The sequence below is a fragment of the Peromyscus maniculatus genome, chromosome 2, assembly GCF_049852395.1.
Source record: "Peromyscus maniculatus bairdii isolate BWxNUB_F1_BW_parent chromosome 2, HU_Pman_BW_mat_3.1, whole genome shotgun sequence".
NCBI classification, from domain to species: Eukaryota; Metazoa; Chordata; class Mammalia; order Rodentia; family Cricetidae; genus Peromyscus; species Peromyscus maniculatus.
The window spans coordinates 103,224,808-103,251,159 of NC_134853.1; the positions used below are offsets into that span (position 1 = coordinate 103,224,808).

The following is a 26,352-nucleotide window of genomic DNA, read 5'->3' on the forward strand; positions in this document are numbered from 1 at the left end:
AATATATATAACTAGGGCCATTCTTGGGGTTTAAGTTAAGATAAATATATAGGCCATTTTTGAAAGCCCTTGTGATTAAAATTCTATAATATTAAATATTTTCTCATAAACTGGTAAGAAAAAATATTTTGTTCATTAGCAACCCTCCCTGTTGGGTGGAGAGGATATAGTCACCATAGCAACGATGATAAACTTCCCCTCCACCCTTAAGTGTTTGCTATGTAGACAAGAGGAAGGCCTTTCCTCTTAGCTTGAAACTCCTCACCACTGTGCGCGACTCCGGGTATTCCGGGATGGTGGTGCTGGGGGAAAGTGCTCAATCTTGGGGAAGAATCCTGTGGAGATGTAGAGCTAAATAGTGGCTTCTCGGGCTTCTTCATTGTAGTTGGAGAAGACATATCTGCAAGGAAAAAAGGGACAAGTTCAAGCTGCCTGGCCTTCTCAAGCAATGAGATTCATGTCAACATAACAGCTCGTTTCCCAATACTCTAGGATTCTTTTGCTCTCACCCATTTAGAAAAAATCTATATACAAGGTCAAAGACCCAGCCATGCTAGAGCTGTAAAATATCTTTTAGAAACTTGCTCTGCGGAAGCTAAACCAAAGCATCCTTGAAGAAACCCAGAACTGAAAATCCTCGGGCTGCAGACTTGAAGGTCTTCTGTAGCTCAGTACTGACTAACTTCTTTGATTTCCATGATTCAGGGCTATCTTTTGACCTGATGGCTACATTGTGGAAAAAACTAGGGCATGACAGGTGCTAGTATACGAAAACAATCCCTGACTTAACATCTTTTAAGGAAAACTTACTTTCTTGTTTAGCAAAAACAAACAAACAAAAATACATCCCTTAACCTGCTCATTCTACAAATATTTATCAGGTTCCTCTATTTTCCTAGTAAATATGGATATTAAGATAAATAAAAGGAATTCCTGACAGGGACATTTCCTGATAGCAAAGAGGAAAATGCTGTGGAAAAGGCTGTCACCAGTGGAGAGGAAGTGCGTGGGCTAAGAGCAGAGACACTGTGGCATTTGCTGTTATATTCCCAGCCTTTGTAGGCAGAGCGCTGCTCTCCTCTGCCTGACCAGGTTTAGGAAGGAAGCATGTATCCCCATGTAGTGTTATTTTTAAAATGTACATGGGGATAACAGGTGAACAAAAAAGTATTCCAAAGTGGTGGGACAGCAGAAAATATTTAAGTAGTTCAAGTGATCTATGAAGGTGGGAGGTAGGCACCTGGAAGGACACACGGCTGCAAATCTGGGTTTGAAGTACTCGTGCCTGAAGGTTAGATGGGGGCGGGGCAACATAACCAGAGACAGTTTAGATGGAGCATACCCTCCAGAAATTAAGTCAAGGATAGAATATCTACAGTGGACTCACGATGGAGGCCCACTTAAACAGACACATGATTCATGATTAATATATTCGTTTCACAAGTATGTATTAGAGGCCTAATTTATGCCTGAAATGACCCAGTGTCTGGGGATACAGCTGAGAACTGGATTTACTGTCTGCTTTTATAAGCTAAACATCTAGTGAGGGGATATAAAGAAGTAAAAAGGAATTATAAAATACTATAAACCATGCCTTGAAGAAAGTATTCATGTCTTTATTCATCTACTCCATAAATACTAAACATTGCCAAAATATAGACGGTGCTAGACAGAAATAAAAGTAGGACATTGTATTTATACTGTTACAATGGATAAGTGAACAGAATCGAAGCAGGTGAATTAATGATGGTTGTGAAAGGTCATCATCTTGAGTCACTATGGGATTGCATTGTATCACGCAACATGTCTGACCAGAATATCCAGCAGGCACCTCTGATTGGTTAGGAAGATGACTCAGATTTAACATCTCAAGTAATGCTCAGTTTTATGGAGGCTTATAAATTTATATTAAAATATTCTAACAATAACACAACCTATAAAATTTGTATTTTATCATCAAAAATTTTAACTGTGTGCACAGTAGACAGAATAATAATGGTTTTCTTATACCCAGCAGCCAACTTCAGACATTATCCACTCAGAATCTCACTCACATTTCCGTTCCCTGCATTACTTTTGAAGCAAATTTATTGTCATATAATTTCACCTCTAATTTTTCTGTATGCATATTTAGAAGAAAAGAACTCTATCTGTTAAAAGAAAACCACTAAAACTTTAGTACGACATTAAAAGATATGACCTGCATTTTTATTCACAATGTTCTGAAATAAGAAAAGCCTTCCCAGTGTTATTAATGTGAGAGACTAGTGGCCATTTTTTTTTCACCATTTGAAAAATTACCTGAGTTCTGGTAAAGGCATCCAATAAAATTGAGTATGTGTTTTGAGCATGCTGGCACTTAAGGAATAGACATGCTCCTGGAGGCAGTGGACAGCAGAAGGCAGAAACCACACTTCTGACAAATGGCCACTGATCTATTAGACTTCAGGTTTTTTTTATACAATTCTCAAAGAGAGAAAAAGAAAAGAATGTTCGTCATGATGACTACCACAAAGGGGTGAGGGGCAGAATTTAAATGCAAAGTTAAAAAAAAAAAAAGGAAATAGAAGCTCATTTCAGCTTAAGTTTATCTTCAAAATATCCAAGACAATAGTGAGCTTTACCCAAGAACTACCTGACATTGAGAGGAATGATTCAGTATTGGGTTTTGCCTACTGAAAGCTGAAGTGAGACACACAAATTGTTAGATGAGAAGGAGCCTCCTTTTCTCTGCTTATGATAGACAATACAATGTTTCCATTTCAAAGTGTTTTCAACTCTTTAAAAAGATTGACTTTTGTCGGGCAGCGATGGCACATGCCTTTAAACCCAGCACTTGGGAGGCAGAGGCAGGCAGATCTCAGTGAGTTCGAGGCCAGCCTGGTCTACAGAATGAGTTTCAGGACAGTCAGGACTGTTACACAGAGAAACCCTGTCTCAAAAAGCAAACAAACAAAACAAAAGATTGACTTTTTAAATGTGTGTGAGCATTTTGCCTGCATGTATGTATGTATCGCATGTATTCTAGTGGACTGTCAGGTCAGGAGATGGCACTGGGTCCCTGAAATTGGAGTTACAGATGGTAGCAAGCACTATGTGAGTGCTGGGAACCGAATCTGGGTCCTCTGCAAGGGCAATGAATAAGTTTAACAGCTGAGCCACCGCTCCAGTCCCTGTTTCAAATTTTTAATGAGCGGTGGTTTAAAAAAGACAGTAACTGGCTGGGCAGTGGTGATACACGTCTTTAATCCCAGCACTCGGGAGGTAGAGCCAGGCATATCCAGGCCAGCCTGGTCTACAGAGCGAGATCCAGGACAGGCACCAAAACTACACAGAGAAACCCTGCCTCAATAAACCAAAAAAAATAAAAATAAAAATAAAATAAAATAAAAAGACAGTAACTTATTAGTGACTCTTACATTTACTTCTGTCTACAAGTAAATTAAAAATAAAAAAAACCCCAAAGAACTGGAGCTATGTAAATTAGGTTTTCCAAATCTTCCTACAATGGGTGGTAAAGTGCCACACAAGCCATGGAAAAGGGTCACATTCACAGTACACTGGGAAGCAGAGCAGAGTCATGCTGGCTGCATCACTTCCAAAGAACAAGAGCCTAAAAACCTACCACAACCATCAGAATGCTCACCAAACACAGCCAAACTCACAGGAGTCACTTTTCATGAAGGAACAAGTCAAATATTATTCGTATAAAAGCTTAAGATTATGAGTGATTTCGTCATTTTTCACTTACATAATTTAAACTTTTTCTTAGACAAAATAATGCCCTTAGCTTTTGTGAGTAGTCGCCAGATGTCTACTTTGGGGCGTGTGTGTGTGTGTGTGTGTGTGTGTGTGTGTGTGTGTGTGTGTGTGTGTGTGATCTTTTAGACACGTGTCTAACGATAGCAGTCTTTTCATATGAGGAACACGGGATTTCAGTGGAGACACAGCAGGAACAGAAGGGTAAGGGATGCCCACGAGGTAACAAAAACTACAAGCTATCTCCTGTTTAACCACAAAATAACTCAATAAAAACAAGAGTGAGAAACTGCACCTGACACTTTCTTGACTTTAGAAAGAACAGGAGAGTATTAGAATGGATCATCATTTCTTTGTCTTCCCATTAAGTGAAATTAATTCTGGGCCCATTAATCAATAAAGAAATACTGCTGTGTGGCATGGGAAGGGCACTATGCTGAGCACTCACAGACACAAAAGTGAATTCCTCTCAAAGGAAAACACAACTCTGTGGGCTGAGGGGAAATAAAAAGGCAATTATGCAGGGAAATCAGGGCTGAGTTTCTAGACATTACATTGTAACCCTGAATCTAACTTGTATTGTTTTGGTTTTAATTTTATCTTGAAAGTCTGTAGTCTAATAGACTCCCAACCTAAGAATGACATCATTTCTATTTTTAATGCACTCATATACCATATAAAAATGTTTGGGGACTGAAAATATGAAAGAGATGGCTTCTGGTGGCCTTTTTGTCAAGAAAAACAAATGCTGAGCATTTCGCAACCTACTGCTCCTCAAGAGTGAAGAATAATACATAAAAAGATTAAATTGAAAATTAGTTGAGTGACAAAGCTGGGCAATGTATAAATATATAATAAGTTGAATGATAATACATACATAATAAAGGGTAAGTTGAATAATGCATAAGATAAAGCCACTGAAGAGAAAGAAAGACAGTAAGACAAGAAGTAGCTGGTAGTTCTTCTGGAAGAAGAGGGCAGGAATGGCTCATGACTGGTGAGAAAGAAGCAAAAGTCAGGAAGTCCTTAACGTCAGTACAAGATGTAAGTCTTCTTTATGAAGAAGTCATTCATAAATGAGATTACTTCATGCTGGAAGTAATGGTCTCCCAAAGGATGACCGTCTGTAGTTGGAAGGTTCTATCTTTTTCCAGTTTGTATATTTTTTTCATTTATTTAATTGGCTTGTATAGAAAGGGTCTTGTTATGTAGTCCAGACTGGTCTTGAACTCAGAATCCTTCTGGCTCAGCCCCACAAGTGTTGTGATTACACATGCACACACACACACACACACACACATACACATACACACACACACACACACACGCGCGCGTGCGCGCGCGCGCGCGTATGTTTGCCACCAGACCTTTGCATTTGTCTCTATATGAATCAAGAATTTTAACAATGAAGTTGAGGGGTCGAGGGAATGTACTTTCATCCTTCTGCCTCCTAGTGTGCGATGTTTCCCCCACTTATTAGACTGGGCTTCCCTAATCTTTTATTGTACTTACACAATGCTTGTCTAGTTGAACATACTTAGGCAAACCATAATTCCTCAGGGGAAACTTTTGAGGTCTACGGCCAGCAATATGTCTCAGTAGGCACAGGCACCTGTCCCAAGCTTGGTGATCTGAATCTGAGTCCTAGAACTCAGAATTGGAAAGAACTGGTTTTTCTCTGACCACTACATGCAGGCCAAGGTTTGCACACATACACACAAGTATGTGCATACACATACATGACACAATAAATGAGTGAATAAATACTTGTAAGAAATTTTGAGGTCTATATTTCATTAGCAGTCTCAAACCTTATGTTACTTGATGACTTATTCATTTTTTTCATCTCTTCTACCATATATGTGTGTGTATGTATATATATATATATGTGTGTGTGTGTGTGTGTATATGTATGTGTGTATATGTATACATATATACATATATATATAATGATGTAGCTGATGGAAGGTCATAATACTTAGGAATAAAATGAATGTACAAAAAAATATAGGAATCAAAGAAAAGATAGAGGAGGTAAAGCAGGTACCATGTCTAGGTAGCATATTTTCAAATCTCTTATATGTGAAATAACCTGTGTGATGGGATGTTAACTAGTAGCACAGTGAGCAAAATTAATTCATGATGGTTAGCTTCAAATTCACATTCCAATAATGATAATAAGAATATATTATGTGAGAAAATATTTATTTTCAATAAAGGGAAAAACTAAGGTTCATAATGGAAAATGATTTAACAACAACAAAAGAGTAATTGAATGGAAGCCATAGAGAGACATCAAAGCCAACCACTGAGCACCCAATAAGTATGAGGGGGCTCAGCTGCACACAAGTTCAAGGTGCTGAGCAAGACCCACTGGCCCTGTGCTCCTGTGCTCACAATCCAGCTAGAGGGGCAGATGTGAAAGACAAAAATTTATTAAGTAATTACAACCATGGTAATATGAGATCGTACCAAGGATTCTTCTTCATGACAAAAGACTAGGGAAGCCAAGTCTTCAAAAAGAAAGGCTCCTGTTAAAGGCATCACTCCTTGCTGTCCACACCTGTGCTGATTCATAATTGGGCAATTAGCTATGGCTTTAGAACTAATTATATAGTGAATTATAAAATAAAATATCTCCAAACCAAAAAAAAAAAAAACACAAAAAGTTTGAGTAAGCTACCGATAAAAGTTCATGTGGCCTTAAGCCTATCTTTAAACAGGCGTGTTGCAAACCAAGTTATAATTTTTACTAGCTACACTGTGAATTTTTGGCACTGTAGCATGTATACATCCTAAGCCCTGATGTGTCATTCATTTCACAGCATCACTTCAAAGAGATAAAAGCTTAAGCAAATAAGGAGTCAGATCAACTCATCTCCCAACAAGGTAATTTCCGCTACAAAGGAGAGAGCCGCGGCGATGTGCAGCGTGTGTACTCTGCTCCTCAGCAGCTTGCACAAATGGAGCTCCAGATGTATATCTGTTCAAGTCAGCCCAAGGCAACAATTTTGATCGATTCTAATGTGATAAAATGCTGCAGGGGAAGTGTGCAGAAATGTGTTTACGTCAGCCCTTAATTAAACTGTTGTTCACGTCCAAAGAACCTTCGGAAACACTAATGAGACATGAGTTTTGGCAATTTCTTCATCAAAGCAAAGACCCCCTTCCTCAGTCTGTAGCAGTCTGTCATCTGAGTTGCTCCCGGGATAAATGTCACATGGCACTCCAATCACTTAGCCACCTGTTAGCAGAACTTCACTAAAGTCAACCAGTGAGCGAGGGCAAGCTTGAACAGCCACCTTTAACACCTGCCTGCCAGGGACACCTGCTCTTCTTGCACATATTTGGGAACAATATGCTGGCTTCTCCAATATGTTTAAGTACACTAGAGTTACCACCCCAATTTCTATAGCCTACATAGAAAACAAAGCATTTTCTTTTCTAAGAAAATTTCTATTCTTCTTCCCTATAACACATTGGATTTGTGACTGTTTCAAATTAATTATGCAAAAGCACGCAAGAGACCCTAAATTTCTGGAAGCTGTTATTTTTAGCTTACCATGACACTAAATTATAACATAGTAACGGCTGTGCCAGTTCTATGGCTTAGGAAAACATATTTCTATGTAATTAACAAAGAAGTAATTGCATTGAAATGCTTTAAAAGTTTGATTATTTTACATATTCCTCAGCTGTCTTCCTTACTTACCTGTCAGACTTGTAAACAAGTTTAAATGAACTTTATGCATACAAGTCAACATTGGCTATCTTCTCATTTGCTAGTATTGAATGCTAATGTATGTGTTATTTCTGTGCTTAAAAAAGCTACAATCCTGGTTTAAATTATCTTCTTTGTTTTTACATTACTAAGCTGTTGAACACTGTAAGATATCTCCTCCTGTCCCCAGCACACACACACACACACACACACACACACACACACACACACACACACACACACACACTTTTTTTTTTCCAGAAGAAAATCAAGGTACAGTGCAAAAACAGCTGGGAAACTTCTGTGAACTTTGACCCTCTGGTATGCTGCAGACCAGGAAACAAATCTCCTGTGTGGGAATATTTAACTCAAAGGCAGCGCACTGACTGGAGTTTGACTAGATCATATTATAGTAACATCTTACTAAGTTGTTAGTCCCGCAGAGTTCTCTACTTTTATTTTTACTTTGGACTTTTGTAGATTTTAGATTTCTACATTAAATTTTTTTTTTACAGGTTTACACAAACTGTAGGGGACACTGAAAATCTCTTCAGAGACCAAACTCATTTTTGGATGAAGGCAAAGGTGGTCAGCACATCCATTATTTCATTGAAACTGTCAAGTAATGTACAACACTAAAAGTGAAAGATGAGCTATAAGCTAAAACGGGGCACTTCTGCTTTCCATTAAAATGCTGAGTGGAAGCTGAGAGACAGTATAAAAAAGATGAACTATGTGCATAAAATAATAATGTTATTTAGAAGAGATGAGATAATAAACGAGGGGCTTCCAAATCAAGTGTGTGGGACGATCTCTGGAGCTGGAATCTGGTGTTTTTACTTCAGGCCACAAATCCACAGTCAACTCTGAGACAAGGAAATGGCTTGGGCTCTGTGCCCAGAGGAAAGGTGAAGGCAGAGAGCATGGTTTGCCAACTAAATGCTGAGAGAGACCACAGTCTCTCCTCCTGTGATTCTGCCTTGGGGGAGATAAAGTTGAGGAGAGAAAGGTTTACCTGTTATTTACAGTGCTATAAATGTTTTATAAAAGCTTGCAGTCAGCAACGCTAGGTTGAAATAGCCTGATTATTATTTCAGATTCCAGTCTGGAGCTCGGATGTATTTACCACAATTGGATTCCCTGTGAAGACTGACAGATCTTTTCTTTCACAGGGTTTAACTATCGATCAAATACTGCTAGCAGAAAGCTTGCCCTGCAGGATGAAGTAAGGAGAGGGGAAGAAGAGAGGGAAGAAAATGTAGGAGAGGGAAATGAAGGATAGGGAGAGGGTCAGGGGAAAGAGAGCACACTGTCTTTACTTGAAAGCTCTGCACAATCCCATGTGCTTTTCCAGTTTCTCCACTTCTTTCAGAGTAAAACAGAGCCAGCCAAGCTCATGGGAAGAAAAGATGTGTTGTAATCCCTGATAGATCAAATGACACACACACAAGAGTAAGAGAGGTGCAGGGGGCGAGTCAAGACCCTAGAGAAACTGCTTCATAAATACATTTTATAGAACATACTTCACATTTGCTTACAGAGCCCTGGGCTGCATCTTCAGGATTTCTCCCGTGACGGGGAAGATAAGCTAGCTGTGCACTGGTAGTATAAATAGAAAGTGATCAAGACCTTGCTGGATCCTCTGTCAGTAGTTGCCAAAAAGGCTTAGGAATGGACATAAAACTAAATCCAGTATTTTATAGTTGAATGTATATTTTACAATAAAATGTATCTATTCTTTATTGAGCTTCTACTTGGTGATTTGCTAGGAGGCTACAGTTTGTTAAGGCCCCAAAAGTGAAAAGAAACAGAGAGGAATGAGCCCAAAAGAGCTAAGAGGATTTGCATACAGTAGTGTTCAGATGATGAGAACTCAAAAAAAAAATCACCTACAAATTTATCAGCAAGCAGGAACTCAAAAATTTGATATCAACTGGGTATAGTGGTGCATACAGCTAATCCCATCACTTAGGAGGCAGACTTAGAAGGATTAGGAGTTCAAAGTCATCCTAGAGACCCCCCTCCCACCTCCAAAAAAAAGGGTAAAGAAAAGCAACAAATTATATATACATAATATATAATATATATATAGCCAAAGAGCAGCATGGTCACAGATATCTTCAGTGGAAAGTGAATGAGAGGGTAAGCTGCCAATGTACTACAAATGAAAAACAAAACACAAAATCATCTCATAGAGGCCCAACAGCACAAAAATATGACTCAAGTTGAAACATGTAGAAAATGCAGTGAAAACTACCTAGAAACTCAACTCACATGGGTCAGTAAAACATTAATAAGAGTCAGTCCAGGTTTTACTTCTGTGAAATAATCAGAGGCAATTATTTTTCCTATTTGTATTTTATAGTTTGCCTTCCCAAATTTCCTATAAAAAGCTATTACTGTTACCAAAAGTACTAGAAATACTTTATATAAATGTTAGGAAAAACTTCTAGAAAAATATTTTATCAAAATATTAGAAATACTTTTGCAGCTCCAAAGACTGTTATTAATTCCCAAGACTGAGTTGATGACAATGGATCTTGTTGTGTGTCCAACATCACATATGAAAAGGAAATACCTTGTTTTGCAAAGCTCTAAGATGGAATGCTAAACAGAACACTAGTCACTAAGTTCAAGAGAAAACGTTGTCTCTGAAATCACAGTAAAGAGAACCTGTGACTAAGATTCTAAGGACTCTTGTAGATGCAAGATTTCACAATTGTGTGGTAAATGCGGGTAAGGACTTCCTACACACTCAAGTTAACAAAATACTCTGGAAGCAATAACAAGGCATATGGACATAATCCCACTACAGTAGTTTGATGACGATGCCAGATGATTCAAAAAATCTGTCATGCTCAGAAAGCATCCCTGTATCTATGCACGTGTATCTCTCTACCTCACATCCTAGAATTAACTGGAAAAATGGCAGGTTTCATCAAGAGAGTAAGACATCAACTTATTTTTTTTTATTATTATTTTTAACGAAATCAGTTTTTCTTAAGGGGAAAAGTATGGTAATGTATGGTCTAAATAAAGGAATTCTTGCTCTAAGTGTTAAGCTATTCAGTCCTAATCACACTGGAGTACAGTGCTTACTGTATTCTTCAGCAACTTGAAACTGTTTGTGATAGTGGAAGACTCCTGTATGTTTTAACCCAAGCACAGTAGAGAAGCATGTCGCTACAAGCCTGTACTTCAACACATCTCCATACAAAAGGGTGTTTAGGCTTACACCTATATCCAAAGCAAAGCTAAAGCTGAAATTGCTTTGAAACTCACAAATACCTCCCCGAGAAAGCTTAAAAACAAGTTTTTGAATAATAAAGAACAGGCCTACAAGAATGAATACTGGATAAATTACATTTCTTTTTTAAAACACTTCAAACTGCTCTTGTCCATTGGCAATTATAAAGGACCTTGAGTAATGTCAGTAAACCTAATTTGAAAGGGGGGGGGGACAAACCACCAAACAAGTACACAGGACATGAAGCACATTCTCTTCCCTTTTTAAGCATCAGCATAGGTAAACAAAGGGCTGTGTGATTCAGTAGTCTCTGGGGAAAGATCTAGCTATGGGGTCTTGTTAGTGTTAAGCGTCCGAGAGCCATGGACTATAAAATAAAATCAATACTGTAACCTTAACTGTAAAAGTCAGAAAGATACTGGAAGTGTTCTAATTTAACAAGATTACAGATGACTTTTTGGAGGTGGACATTTGGGAAATAGCCACGCATTTAGAAACATTTATGCTACAAGACCCGCAAAGATCTTGTAGCTACAGACACTGTTGTCTTCCACACTGGTAAGTTAGAGCAATTTAAGTGATGTGCTACTTTAGTAGATTTACAGGAAAGCCTCCAAGTCCTAGAAATGACCTGGACCTTACTTCAAATAAAATTTGAGAGAGAAAGCTAATTGTTTGGGAACAATTATGATTTGATATGGTTTGGCAAGTAGAAAAAAATTACAAAAATTTTAAAGTCATCTGTTCAGTACTCAATGCAAATATGATCACTGCACATAAATTCTGTTTCTTATAGTGGAAAAGTAGCCAAAGCTAGCATAAATTGTAGTGTTTAAATCTATATTTTCCCCCCGATAAATGTAAATGAAGAAAAAAATGTTCTGTCAATGAAATTACTCGAATGGCATATTTATTATCCTAATGGTTTTAGAAATCATGTGAAATTGATCAGTAACAAAACCTCTATTTAGTAATGGACCAATTACATTTTCGAGATAATGTCAATGAAACAGAATATTGTCACAGGATAATGGTCTCCTATTGCTAGGCCCCCAGTCACTTAGAGAAAATAAATGTTGCTGTCTGGCTGAGTCATTTGTTTTCAAAGTAGGAGACACTGATCCCATAACAAGGTTCTGTATAATAACTCAATCTCTATCAATCATTGGTTGTACCAGAATGGAGCAGGACAGAACATGTATTTGTGAGATTTTGGCATTCCTGAAGTATAAGGCAAAACATTCACTGCCTCCAAGCACATAAACAATCCAATTATTATGTTATTCAATGAGAGCATTTAAAGTAAACATTGAAAAGGTAACTTAAGAAATGGAAGACCTGTGGATTTTTCAAAAAGATCTACATTAATAAAAGCTTAAAAACTCAAAGACAGGCCAAATGTCCTTTTGGTGAAAGCTTGGAGCCAGAAGTTTGGGATTTCAGAGTCTGGGATATTGACACATGCATAATGGAGCATCTTAGCGTGCAATGCAAGTCTAAACATGAATTCATTTATGCATATACACCTTATACACATACCCTGAAGGCAGCTTTATACAATACTTTGAGTGTGTGTATGTGTTTAGACTGCAACCCAAAACATGAAGTCAGGTGTGGAATTTTCCACTATGACATCATGAAGCATTTCTAGAAGTGTTTCAGATTTTCAAATACAAGTCCACAGAAACTGCCAAACTCTCTGACTATAAGGGATGTAAAATCCAAAACACTGAACACAAAGAAACCTTCATATTTAGGTTTTTGTTTGTTTGTTTCTTTGTTTTTGACATATGGGAGAAACTCCAACCATTATCACTACGGCTCATAATCAATGTTTAGGCCAAAGGGTGGGGTAGTTGTGCAAGCCAAAGAAGCTGAAGGATGATGTGCAGGAGGTGGTTTTCTCCTTCTACTGTCTGGGACCTGGGGACTGAAATCAGGCCTTCCAGCTTGGTGGCAAGTGCCTTTACCTAGTGAGCCATCTCACTGGACCAGAGGTGGGATTTTCAAAAGTGATTCAAAGCTATTGTAAGCTCAGCATCTGACAGGTAGTAAGTATTCAATAAATGACAGCCCCAGAATCTTGCTGTTCTCATTTATATACACTTTAAATTCACATAGTTTCTTTATTGATGACCCAAAGAAAGGAAGAGGCTATCTGGTAAAGGATAAACAGAAATTTGAAAGGATAAATAAAAGGGTGGCAATGCTGGAATTTTTACTCAAAAAAAGAACCTTCAAGATATTATGGGGTCTTAACCTCGGAGTGTATATTAGTTTATTACTAAGGAGCTGTGTTTGTTAAACTGAAATGGTACTATGTATTTCAAAACCCTGTAGGAAACTCTTAGAAGTATGCATAACCAAACTGGCATGATTTACTTAAAATGTTTTTTAATTGCTGGGAGATAGAAAATGCAACACTGGCAGAGAATTTACAGTTTACATAGGGTAATGTCCCATGCAGATGAACTTCATCTTTCTCTTTATATATGTTTCATAGCAGAAAAATTCTTAAAAATTGTACCCAGTCACCTGCTTCACACCAGCTCTCCTCCACACTTATTCATGGAAACTGCTCATGCTTGTAACATGTTTAGTCTAAAATATTTAATCCTAGCATTAATGAGTTGGTTTTATATACATGTATTTACATATTTTGCATTACAAAATTATGTTTTGAGACTCTTACAGAACCCTGAAAATGCAAAAATTTATTTCTGTTCTTTTCTTTTTGTTCTTCAATGCCTAACAGGGTCTACGATGAAGCTCTCCAGGAAAACCATTTGCCTGGGGAGACTTGTGAGGGACTCTGGCCAGATCCCCTGCTCTCCGAAGAAGGCCTGTGAGCTGGAGGGAAACCGGCCCAGTTCATTTCTTTTGAATGATGTCTGGGGGTTCCGGTGCGCCGTGATCTGTCTAGAAAATCAAGTTCTCGCTGTGTGGGCTATCAATAGTCTAGTAACTCTGACTTTCCAAACTTCTCCAAAACACGCTTGAACCGTGAATCAGAGTATAAAAGGATTTAAAGCAAAAAGTTTGACTATGCCACAGTACGCTGTGAGGCATTCCAGGACTCGGTGCCTTCAGGGCTCCTACTTGCCAATTTTCATCTGTTTCATCGAATTATCAAACAGAAAGCTGGTATTATTTGGGACTAACTATGTATTAGGTTTTCCTGAAAAATTGGTGTTTTTAAATCATGAAGTTTCCGGAGCACGAAACTAGGGCTCAACTTTTCCATATTAACCAGTACGGGCCCTAGCAACTTGCACACCAGCTCACCCCACCCAACATGCCGTTCTCCATTCAAACACATGAAAGGCGGACAGATATCTGTTAATTAGCAGGCAACAAGAATTCTAACGAGAGCCTTCAGGAACAATTTACTGTTCTCCTTTCTGTTTTGAAGATGGTCATGTGATTTTTTTTTTTTTTTTCAACTTCAGCAGTGTAGCTGAAGGGAATAATCCACACATGGCAGGGACTCTAAAATTGGCTTTCCGATACTCCGGAGGTGGAAGGTGGAGGGGGGGGGGGCTCAGCTACAGATCCTGACTTCTGATACTTTTTGTAAGAAGCTGAAAAAGGAAGATTTAGAACTGGGCTTATACATTAAATTCAAACCAGTTCCTATACACGTTTATCTCACCAAAGGATTTTTACCTGTGTTTTTATTTTTTCATGTTTAAAAACAAAACAAAACAAACAAACAAACAAACAAACCCGGTATTTGAGGATTTGCCATTTGATTCCTGTGATGCCAACTCTAAGAACGGAATTGGTGGCCAATGGGTCCCTAAAGGCGACTGGAAAGTCTCGCCTGCCAGGTCACTCCCTGCCTTCTCCAGGACTGCTTTTAACGTTAATGACTCTCAGGGAACAGCTACCCAGCCAAGCATGAAAGCTGTGGGTTCACTCAGCTCCCACAGCTCACAGGAACCTTGAGATTCCAGCCTTCATCAAACAAGAGTTTGGGCTCTGGCACTTTCCCAATTTGGGGCTTAATGTTCCCGCTAGCTCCTCCCACTGTGGGGGAGGAGGCCTCCGAATCCACACATAATAAGCTAATCTAATGGAGTCAGCAGTCTCTCCTGGAAAGTAACATCGCACAGCAGTATATTAAAATGTTAAATAAATGAATATTAAACATTCATTCACCAGAGGAAAAAAAAAGTTTAAATTGAGTTAAAACAGAACTTTCCAAACTTGGTTGACCACTCATATCTGGCACATCTGTGAACATTCCTTGAACTCACATTAAGCAGTACTGCTCTTGAATCTGGTTCTCTCCCATGCTACCTCACTCCATGAACCCCTACTTATTTCCTGATTGAGCTCAAGATAGAACACACACGTCTTGGGCTCTAGCTCCTCCTCTTCTGCAGGCCCTTCGCTTGAGTTCATTTGTTGAAAGCAAACGCTATCTCCTTGGAGGGCTTTAGAGGCACAAACTGAAGGTTAGGGCCTGGGGACTTCACTGAGGAAAATATTTGCAAAGTTAATGGCAGGAACTTACAGATAGACGCAAACTTCAGAAAGACTTGCTGGAGAGGCGTGTTTACACAACAGAACTTTTGTGACATTGTGTGTGTGTGTGTGTGTGTGTGTGTGTGTGTGTGTGTGTGTGTGTGTGTGTGTGTGGTGCTGGGAATGGAAGCCAGGACCTGGTGCGAGCCCAGCCAGCACTCTACCTACCACTCTACCTATGCTGTCTGCTGTTGAATATTTTTTTTTTAAATTACTAATTGTACTTTCTAGAACTTGTTGAAATCAGAATACGATGTCTTAAGAGTTCAATTTGGATTTTTAACTAATTCTGATTATGTATCAGTGTATAAGTAGTGTCAGTTTTTCTAAGATTCCACCTTATTGATTTTGTGTAAAGATTTATAGCTCATGGTACTTCAAAAATAAATTAGCTACAAAGCATAAAGACAATCCCTTGTAGTTTGCTTTACTTATTTATTGTTGGTAAAGACTTTTTCATAAATAACAATTATTTTCTGTTTAGCAGATCCAAGGCTAGCAACTTTCTTAATCATATTTGTGTGACTAATTCCTATAAAAATTCTTGTCATATGATAGGAATTTGATAAATGTTAAATGTGCCAAATTATCTCAGTCCTAAATACATAGAAATTAATAAAATTTTGCTGCAAGAAAAGCCCATTTAAGTTTATATTTTATCTAAGATTACAAGTTGCCATACAATATATTTATCAGACTGAGAAGCCATTAAATTTCCCACTCAGAAATTTTCAACAATGTATAAGCTATTGATCTGTTAAATTACTGGACGTTAGAATACAACCAGATTTAGTCTCATGAAAGTACTGAAATAGAGAAAAAAACCACAATGTGCATAAATTTTCATCCTGTGTTAGAAGTTACATAGGATTGTTCTAGTCCTTTCTAGAGAAGCCAGCTAGGATTCAAGTTTCTCAGTAGACTCAGGGAGATATAATTAAATGTAGACAAGTTATCAGGAGACTCCTTTGTGGATAAATGTTGGAATCAAAGACATGCATACTTTATTAACTTAATCATTAAGATCTCCCAAAGAAATACTTAGGTCTGAGGCTGGCACTCGGGTGTAGAATGCTTGAACAGTAGGCACCAGTCCTAGGGTTGTATCCTCAACATATCCCCCAAAAATAAGAAAAAAAAGAATAGAAAAACGAAGCAGTTGGAAGTTTCCGACCTAAGGGTTCATAGGAGAGACTAAGCAAAGGGAATATTCTAGTTAGACCTTCGGAAAGGAATGCAGTAGTTACTCTCTGTTCCTCATGCTCATTATTACTTTCTTCTTTGTTCAGATCAATACTGACAAATCTAATTCCTATCACTGTGCATGAGAAGAAATTTAAACAAGTTATATATTCCTCTGTCAAACATTTAAATACTAAATTATTTTAAAAATAGTCTTGTTTACCTTTGCAAAGTTAAAATCTATAATTTTTATAATTAGAAAATATGTTTTGACAAGAAAAAGCAATATACAACTATGTCTTTAATATGCAAAAATAAAAATGTTTTACAATAAATTATTAAAAACTACACAAGTAGACTCAGCACATGAAAGCTAGATTTGGTATGAATGTTTTGTATAAATACTTTTAAAAACCAAACAGGAATAATAACTTGGTCACATTACATCCTTTATTTCTGTCTTGGAATAAAAAAACATTGTAACATCATATACATAATTTTGTCACTTTTTATTCTTATAATTCAAAATTCAGCTTTGATAGGGTTGGCCAGAAGAGATTTTAATAGAGAATTAAGAATCATAGATTAAGGCAGATATCCAGGGCATAATAATAAACTCTAGCATTTCTGCCAATTAAAAAGAGCAGCCTATGATGATCAACCAGTGAGTGCTACTGAGTACCACAACATGTGAAAAATGACTGTGAGATGCTAGCACCATCCTGCACTGTGAGCGATGCTCATTCAGCAGTGCCTTAGACCATGCTTTCACAGCAGACAAGGGTGCCTAAAGAATGTTAGGAAGATGGGCAAGAACAATTGTGGGGCATTCGATTTTGCAAATTTGAAAAATGGATTTCTGTCTAAGAACAAAAGCACCGTGTCGGGCTCAGCAAGTTTGTGAAGGCAGCGCTGCCTGTCCTCAGGTTTTCCACCCTAGTTGAAGCCTCCTTCCCACAATGGCTCATTGTGCACACTACAGAATCCTCAGAGTCTTCACATTTCAAGTGACAGGTGTTTTTAAGCAACACATGAGAATGGAACGTTCCTCATCCCTCTTACTATAATTTGCTTTTACAGCCTTCTCTGATAGTTTTAGTCATCCTTACAATAGAAAATCATCAAGACAATGCCACGATTTCACAAAGAGGAAGAATGACAGTTTCCCTGCTACTTTTCAAAACTGTTTTATACTACGATGGGAGATGGGCTTTGCTGAGTGGCTGGGAGGGAAATCAGTTCTTACCGAGTGACACTTTCTAATAAAGAACACCTACACCTGAACCACACACTCATCCCTAAGTATTCGGTGCTGTCATTACTACCATCAGGGTCTACCCCAGGATCATTTTCCGACAGAGAAAATACAGCTTTGTTTAGAACAAAGTGACAATGTCAGTAAAACAAGGAATAAAGCAAGAAGATCTGTGAGTTTTATCCTTATCCACACTTCTGCGGCTCTGTTATGTCTTCCCTTCACTAAGGAGACTGGGTGCCCATCAGTGATTCATTTACCTGATCAATATTTACTATGGCCCTACCGTGCATCAGTGTTGCCCTCGGTGCTAATGGCAGCCATGGTCAAAACAGTTGCCTCCATGGTAGAGACATATCTAAACAATTGCTCCAATAGAGAAATCCAGAACTAAATACTATGAATGCAATGAAGGAACAATGCTGGCTGCCAAGACACAAAAGCAGGAAAAATGAATTTAGACTGAAATTCCTCTGTGGATCATGGGCCATTAAGGGTATCAACAAATCTGCCAGATGAAGAGCTGGGAAAGAGCAATTCGGAAGGCATGGCTTCTAAGAAGTTCCTGGGCATCGCATTCCAAAATCCAAACCAAGTAGTAGGCCCAGATGCCAGGAGAGGAGTGAAAAGCGGAGTGTGGGCCTATGGTCAGATGAGGGCCTGGGGATTTTCTCCTGAGAACCCTGGGGATGAAGCAGCAGTTGAAACATTGCTTCCCGATAAACTGTGTCTACTGCCTGAAGAGTGAGCTAGGAGCTTCAAAGCCGAAACTGTAGCTGACTTGCCAATCCTTCCGTAAAAAGAACCTCCCACACCTCCCACTTTCTTTCCCATCAGCAGTACCAATCTCACAGCACAAATGGCCATTCTGACATTGCTTCCTCGCCTCAGTGCCTGGCCCTGATTTGGTTCGTTCCATGTAACTGTCCCCTGTTCCCTGCATCATCTTTACTAGTTAAATTCTTAAAGGTGGGGCTGGAGAGATGGCTCAGAGGTTAAGAGCACTGGCTTCTCTTCCAAAGGACCCAGGTTCAACTCCCAGCATCCACATGGGAGTTCACAACTGTCTGTAATTTCAGTTCCAGGGGATCTGATATCGTCATACAGACATACATGCATTAAATAAAGAAAGAAATATTTAAGCTGGGTGGTGGTGCACACCTTTAATCCCAGCACTCAAAAAGCAGAGACAATCAGATCTCAGTGAGTTCAAGGTCAGCCTGGTCTATAGAGTGAGTTCCAGGACAGCCAGAGCTGCTATACAGAGAAACCCTGTTTTGAAAAAGCAACAAAAATTCTTAAATGTGGGGCTGGAGAGACAAGTCAGCAGTTAAGAGCACTTGCACTCATATAGCAGCTCATACTATCTGTAACTCCTGTTCCAGGGGATCTGATGCCCTCTCTGGTCTCCACAAGCTCCAGGTACCCAGATGGCACACACACATACATACAGGCTAAGCACTCATACACATAACAAAGATAAATATTTTAAAAGGAAGTCTTTTTAAAAAATAAATCAACATTCAAGGTAATCCAACTGCTAGCCCAGTTCCCCATGAAGGCCTCATCCTTCTAGAAATCCTATGTCACTCAGTATGAAATTCTGATGAGCAAGAAGGAAGTCCTGGTAAGGAGGTGACATAGGCTATGGGTGAGCTCTCTGATAAGATTTCTCAGCACACAGCTGCCCAAGCCCACAGACCCACACCTAAGTCCTAGGCTGAAAACCATTAGTGAAGAACACACCTCTCCTATATTTTTAAACATGCGGAATTTGATTTAAAAGAAACTTACAAAAATATTTTATGGTGTTACTATACAAACTTATTTGCACACACATACAGACAAAGAGACAAAAGTTGTAGATGATTTGTCTATTCCCTCACCTTTAATGTCTCCTTATTGTGCACAAAGGCATGAATATGTGTTATAAAAAAAAAAAACAAACAAAAAAAAAACAGGAAATCCAAGACATCTCAAGAATAAAGACAAGTCAGAACCCAGAAAGCTAAATCAGATTTCTGAAAAGTTATTCTTCTCCTTGTCTGGCCTAGAACTGAGCCATAGTGCTACCTAGGAAGCAACTGGATTAACTTAGACACAGGCTCTCACATCCCAGTTTCATCTGTTGTTATCTGTGCTCTACCTACTTCCAGAAGGAACTACAGCTTCCTTGAAGTGAGAATTCTCAGTAACTGATATGGCTCCCCCCGCCCCCCCCCCGCACGCTCACAGAGAGATCAACGGGAGCTCACTGAGTCTGAACGTGCCATTCTGTTGCAATTCTACCATCCAATGGAGATGGACCCAAGTCAGCTGTTTACATAGTCATGGGCTCTGAAAGACCATTTTGTCTGAAAATAAGGTATAATTAAAACAGGATTTTTGAAACTCTGATAACATTTGACCACTTTCTTAAAATTATCTTAAAAATGATTTTATGGAAATTATTTCAAGTAGAGTCCATATTGGCACCTTAGGAAATGGTGACAAAGTGCAACATGAAATAAAGCAATGCTATATACTCTGATGCCCCTTGAAGGCATCTTCTTACCCACCTTGATCTCTTTCATGCCATGTTCGACTTCCAGCAGCTGGTGAATTTGGAGAGGGGTAAAAGTCTCCTGTAGGACTTGGCTCCATATTTTCATCTATGGATATAGTTTTGGGTCTTTTGCTGTTAAAATATAATAATAATGGCATTAACAGTCTTTCTACAAAGATGTGTAGCATTCACCAAAAATTGACTTGATAAAAAAAAAATGACTTCCATAAATCCAAGTTAAAGTAATAGATTGAAAGAATGGTGAGTATTCAAGACATCCACAGGAATAGTGAACATTACTAGTACTATATACTACCTATCCTGTATGTGTGTGTGTATGTGTGTGTGTGTTTGTGTGTGTGTGTGTGTATACATATATATATACACACACATACCCATCCCTACCTAACAAAAAATGTTTAGTATATTTAACTTTTCAGATTTTTTTTCAGGGAAACTTCAGTCATTACAAGTGAACTCTCAATATGTCTTTTCCGCTAACATTAACATTTTGTAAAGATGCACTGATTCATCCTATGGTTTTGATACTAATACTGTTCACTTCACAGCATTTGCCACAGACAACGCAATGCTTTGGGGGATAAGGCAACGGAACTGGGCGGTGAAACAGCTTCAGAAGCCCACATTTGACCAAGTCATTTATTAGATCCAATGGCAGACTCCTCAACCCTTCTGAGCTCAGCTAATCACCTGTAAGGTGGAAATAATAAAACCCAGTTTAAAGGGTTTGGCTGAGAAGATGAAGTGAGCTAATAACTATAAAGCTTTCAGTTAAATGGCTTGAAGTTTGAAGATACTTATTAAATATTAATTATTAGTGTTGACCTTGTAATTAATAACATGAAGACCGTTTCTAGAACTTTACTAGTTGTAAGTATTCCATGTTCATTACCTTTTCCTTAAAGAAATTAGGCTACTGGTCCTTTATTCATAAGATCAACCATGAAAAATGATTCTTGCCAAATCAAATGGTGTGATTTTAGAAAATACTTTGAGTGGAAAAACATGACTTACTTATTACAAAGAAAAGTAGGTACCTACAGCAAAGATTAAAAACTAGATTATAACATGTGTGATACTTTTGGATACTCTACTTTGATATGCTCCAACCAATACCCTGGTGAACATCTAATTATTGACTCTGAAATGAATATATGGTCTTTTACTTAAAGAATTCTTATTTTAACCTATGTTCTTATGCAACAATTGCAAAATACCACCTGAATTTAACTTTATGCTCTGTTCATAAACGTAATGCCACCAAAATTTGGAACTGTAGATTATTTCAAAGACTGCATGCAAACCAAGACCCCGTTTTTAACAAACCGGGGGGCAAATCTGGGGAAATTCAGTGAATGTGCCCAGGACACGTGAACAAAAGGAGTCACACACAGCAGGAGGAAGGTCTCCCAGGCAGGGCGCTGCAAGGCCTAAACCCTTGAAGCTTGCACACATCTCTGTCTATTTGTAGAGACACTGTGGTTAACTGTTGACTGACAATCCCTGGAGTACTGACATGACAATTTCTCCCCATGCTCAAGCTTAGCAGAAATGTTATCTCTTTAGTCTCTACCCAAAGTATCCAAATTTAGAGCTTATGCATATATTTTAAATTCTCCCTTTAATATAATTTTCTTCCGCTATGAGTCAGCAGCAGTATGCAAAAAACTGAGGACAATTTATTTCCACGAGGAGCCACAGAGAAATGTCTTTAAGCCCTGCTTATTTTGAAGGACGAAGGTTGGCCATGATGAAAGACCTGTGCTGACAACATGCGGATCCGAATGGAGGAAATTAAAAAATCATAATTCACATTTTAAATTTAGAAAAATTAAAGCACTTTTAAGACCTCAACATATCAGAGATAATTTCGGTGATAATAAACCCAATTATCTTGATATACAGTCTAATTACATGAAAATACAGTTGGGCCATAAATGTTATAAAATCGACCTTACTTTATAAACATAAATATGGATATTCCCACAACTATTCAAAGACAATTAGCCTTCATTACTGAAAAGAATCTAGAAAAATACTTTCCCAGATTGTCTTTTATTTTTAAAATTAGCATAATGCGTGCTTGTTTTATGAAATTCATGTACATTCTTATGTTAGTCTGTGGATATATTGAATGCTCTGGGAATGAGATGGGTCTTCATACGTGGAAGACGCAACTCAAAAAGGAAAAAACCCACATCTATAATAGTTATCTTGAATGAAAGTTATAAAGGTAGGAGAAAAAGAAAACATGTGAGCACAGACTGGTTAAGCCAGTCTTGGAGCAGCTGAGGCTTTCATTGGTACCAGTAGAGCTAACTGATTTAGTCAGAGAACCTCAATTAATCGAACATTGCAGTCTCAAATCAGGCTTTAATTTTAAGGCGAGGGGAATGACACTCTTTTCAGTGCAGATGTGGTATTACAGCGAAAGTTGTCAGGATGCACTGGCTATCAATGAGGGGTCACTGCAAGCAATATCACCTACATGGTTTTTAAGATGTATTTATGTGTATGAATGTTTTGCGTGAAGGTGTACCATATGCACACCTTGTATCCATAGAAGTCAGAAAATGGTGTGTTTCCTGGAACAGGAGTTTTCATATGGCTGTGAGCCACCCTATGGGTGCTGGGAATGGAATCCAGGCCCTCTGTGAGAGCAACTTTTGCTCTTAACTACTGAGCCATCTTTCTAACTCCCAGTATCACTTTTAAAATTGCCAAAAGATTAACTGGCAGAATTATATTTCATGCCATAAGACAAAATCTCATTAATATAGTTCATTCCCGCCCCTTCCCCCCAAAATAAAAACTTTAAAGGAGCTTTGAACAGCAATTGCATTCAATATGAGATCATATAAAAAAAATGATTCTGGCAAAAATGCAAAGTCTGTGTATTGTCAGTAGAACAAGTATTACCCCTCTTTACTGTCTGTCTGTCTGTCTGTCTGTCTGTCTGTCTGTCTGTCTGTCCTGTGGCCTATCTGTCTGCATAAGGGGTGAAAGCATGCACAGCATCACGGTCATTACCTGCTCGGTGGAGAAGACAGCGACCTCTGCAGGTTCACACCAGAGTTCATGTCATGATAGTACGGCTGGCTGGGGATTTCTCCGATTGGGAAGTTGACTCCAGTTCCCTGGGTTATGGGCGCTGAGGAACACATTTTTTTTAAGACACGTTATAAGTGCTATTCACAGTTATCTCTGTTCATATATAAACCCACTAATTTTTTTCATGGCTCTGGGCAAGAGCTCTCTTGACCTGCAGATGCGATATTCCTTGTATGCTGTGGGTAAGACCCCAAATACTCAAGTCAAGTTTGAGCATCGCAGACACTCACACTAGATCCCTGGGCTACCATGTCCTCTCCTCCCACTACCCAATCTTCTTCATTCACGCCCTCATCTTAGAAATCACTGCATCTGTCATTCCCCAGGTTGTAGATAAGGGCAGAGCAGAACAAACAGTCCCCATTACTTAGAACCAAACAAGAGGCTTGCACTGGACTAAATCGTTTATATATATGAGACTTCCATAAGTAAATTCCATAAATAAATAAAGATCCAAGACTATTATCCTCTATTAGTTCTAACGTCAGCATTAAAATAAAATAAAAATCATGATGGTTAGCAAGGTCTGGTGGCATGCATCTGTAATCCCAGCACTAGGGAGGCTGAGGCAGGAGAATAGAGAAGTCAAGGCCAGACTGGACTATGTAGCAAGTCTGAGGCCAGTCTGATGTACATAGTGAGGCCATGTCTCAAAATAAACAAAATAAACAAACATAAAACCACAACGTGTATAATTTGGTTTAAGTAAATCTAAAATTAGGGCAGGAATGAGTAAAGCTTATGGAATATGAAATAAAATCCAAAGTGTTTTGCAAATCCATATTAGAAAGGTTTTATAAATGAATGTCCATTGTATCTTCACTCCACATGCTGTAGTCTAAGGACAAAAAGACTTTCAGTCCAAACCCTCTGCCACTTATACAGAATGTGCCTCAGTTTCCAAACAATAAGAGGGGAAACCTAGCCATATGGTTATTTGGGCATAAAAGAAGTAGCAGTAGTGATAGCCAGCATCATGTCTACTACACAGTGTGTTAATCAGATGTGAGCTCCCTTCCTGTGTTTATAACCCTCCTCTGGTAAAATGTAGTAGTTGGTAAAGACAGAACAGTTTTTAAAATGTGCTAAAATCAGGCGAAGACAAATGAACCTATTGGATGGAAGTTTATTCTTTAAAAAGCTATTGGCTGAGGAATGAGGAGAGAGTTCAGTGGGTACAGTCCTTACTGTGCAAGCAAGAAGAACTGAGTTGAGATTTTCAGCACCCATATAAAACAAGTATGGCAGCATGCACCTATAATTCCCATGCTGGGACGTGGAAAGGATGACCTCATGGGTTCCCTGACCAGCCAAGTTCAATGACAGATACTGCCTCAAAACATAAGGTAAAGAATGATAAAAGATCACATGTTGACCTATGGCCTCTGCAGGAGTGTTCGCATGCACTCGTGCACATGTATGCGTGTGCACGTGAGCACATGCACACACACACACACACACACACACACACACACACACACAAATAAATATATATGTAGAAGGAAGGAAGGAAGAAAGGAAGGAAGGAAGGCTATTGCCTGTGCCTATTACAAGCAGGCATTGCACTGGATACAAAATATACAGTGCAGTACGGAGAGCAAATGAAACACTTGTGCAAACATTAAAATACTCCGGAAATGTAGATAGTAGTAAAACTGCCCCAGTGAGTAGCATAATCAATATATTCTGTAGGTTTTGCAAGAAGAAAGAATAGTAGTGACCAGAATGGTCAAAAACAAACACAAAAATACTATGAAAAAAAAAAAAAACCCTATCTGGCAATAACTTTGGAGAAGGAGCAAGGCACCCAAGGAAGACTTTTCCAAACCGATGTGCCTGTAGGAGTGAATTCGAGAACAGAGAAAACATACAAAGTGAAGAACTAGGCAGCCAGTGTCAAGGGGCAGTGTGCGAGGCCAGCTGAACCCTCCAGCCTTCAGGAGGTCTATTCAGAGTGCACTGGAGACTTGGCAGCAGGTTGCTGGAGCCCTTGAAATCCACTCCAACACACAATCTGCTTAGCCACAACCTCAACTAACTGCCCTCAGCTGAATGTGTAGGGACTCCAAAGAATCGCTAATTTTTAAGAATTTTTTTTCACCCAGAGCTTTTAATAACATTAAAGTGTATGTCTATCAATTTGATTGCATTTTAATATCTGTTAGGCCAAGATTAACTTCAAATGTTCCTCGGAAAGTACGATTAAAAGGCGTGTGTTTTACTTCAGAGAACTAATCAAGACGCTGTAGAGAAGATCTCTCTCTACTAAAATACATCAAATCTATCTATACATGCAAGAAGAGTCTTAGCTCTAAACTTCCAGAGCCCCACCTTCTGCTAAGTTGTTAATTGTTTCATTTAAATTATTCCATATATGTAAACCTTCTTTATACAAAAACTATTTTTATGCTGAATGTAAAAGTTATCTGAATTATTTAGACAGCTGCAGTACTGATGTTTGTTGGGACCTGAAGTATGCCAGAGGTTTAGAAATGTGGACTTTCTTACCTCACAGTAGCCACATGCCTTAAAGTTGATCTGTAGAACCTTGATCTATGTGGCATGGGATGCAGGGTATGTAGATGTAGGTAGTTAATTGTCTCAGAGACTGTGAACCATCTGCCTGCCTCCTACAGCAGAGACGTTCAGACTCTGAACGTCTCAGACTGTTCAGACTGGGGTCACTCCCTCCTGTGGAGCACCAGGTATCTGACCCATGTCACAGTCTTTCCGTCCCCCTCTTACCTAATTCAGTCATCCCTCAGAAGAGACAAGTTACCGGAAGTCTCCAGTGTCTGTGTGCATCACTCTCCACTAAACTTGCTATTTGCTGTGGCCACTTCAGAAACCCAAGTTATGTGACAATGTATGGATAAAAATGACTAGAATTTTACCAGTCGTATCTTTTGGAAACATTTTAAAACAGGCATTATGATTGTACAGTACTTAGGCAAGTTTCTTCCTATTGGATATAGATACCT

The 26,352-nt window shown here is 38.7% G+C and overlaps 1 protein-coding gene across 6 annotated transcripts in view; it reads right to left on the reverse strand.

The window, feature by feature from the left end:
• Positions 1–26,352, reverse strand: part of Nfib (nuclear factor I B) — a 216,819-nt gene that overhangs the window by 35,382 nt on the left and 155,085 nt on the right. For all 6 annotated transcript variants that reach the window (XM_042271354.2, XM_006975993.4, XM_076564434.1 and 3 more), the window contains exons 5-7: positions 23,291–23,411; positions 20,253–20,371; positions 266–400 (exon numbers count right to left, since the gene is read on the reverse strand). In XM_042271354.2, coding sequence (XP_042127288.1) covers positions 266–400; positions 20,253–20,371; positions 23,291–23,411 — 375 coding nt within the window. The remainder of the gene's footprint in view (positions 1–265; positions 401–20,252; positions 20,372–23,290; positions 23,412–26,352) is intronic.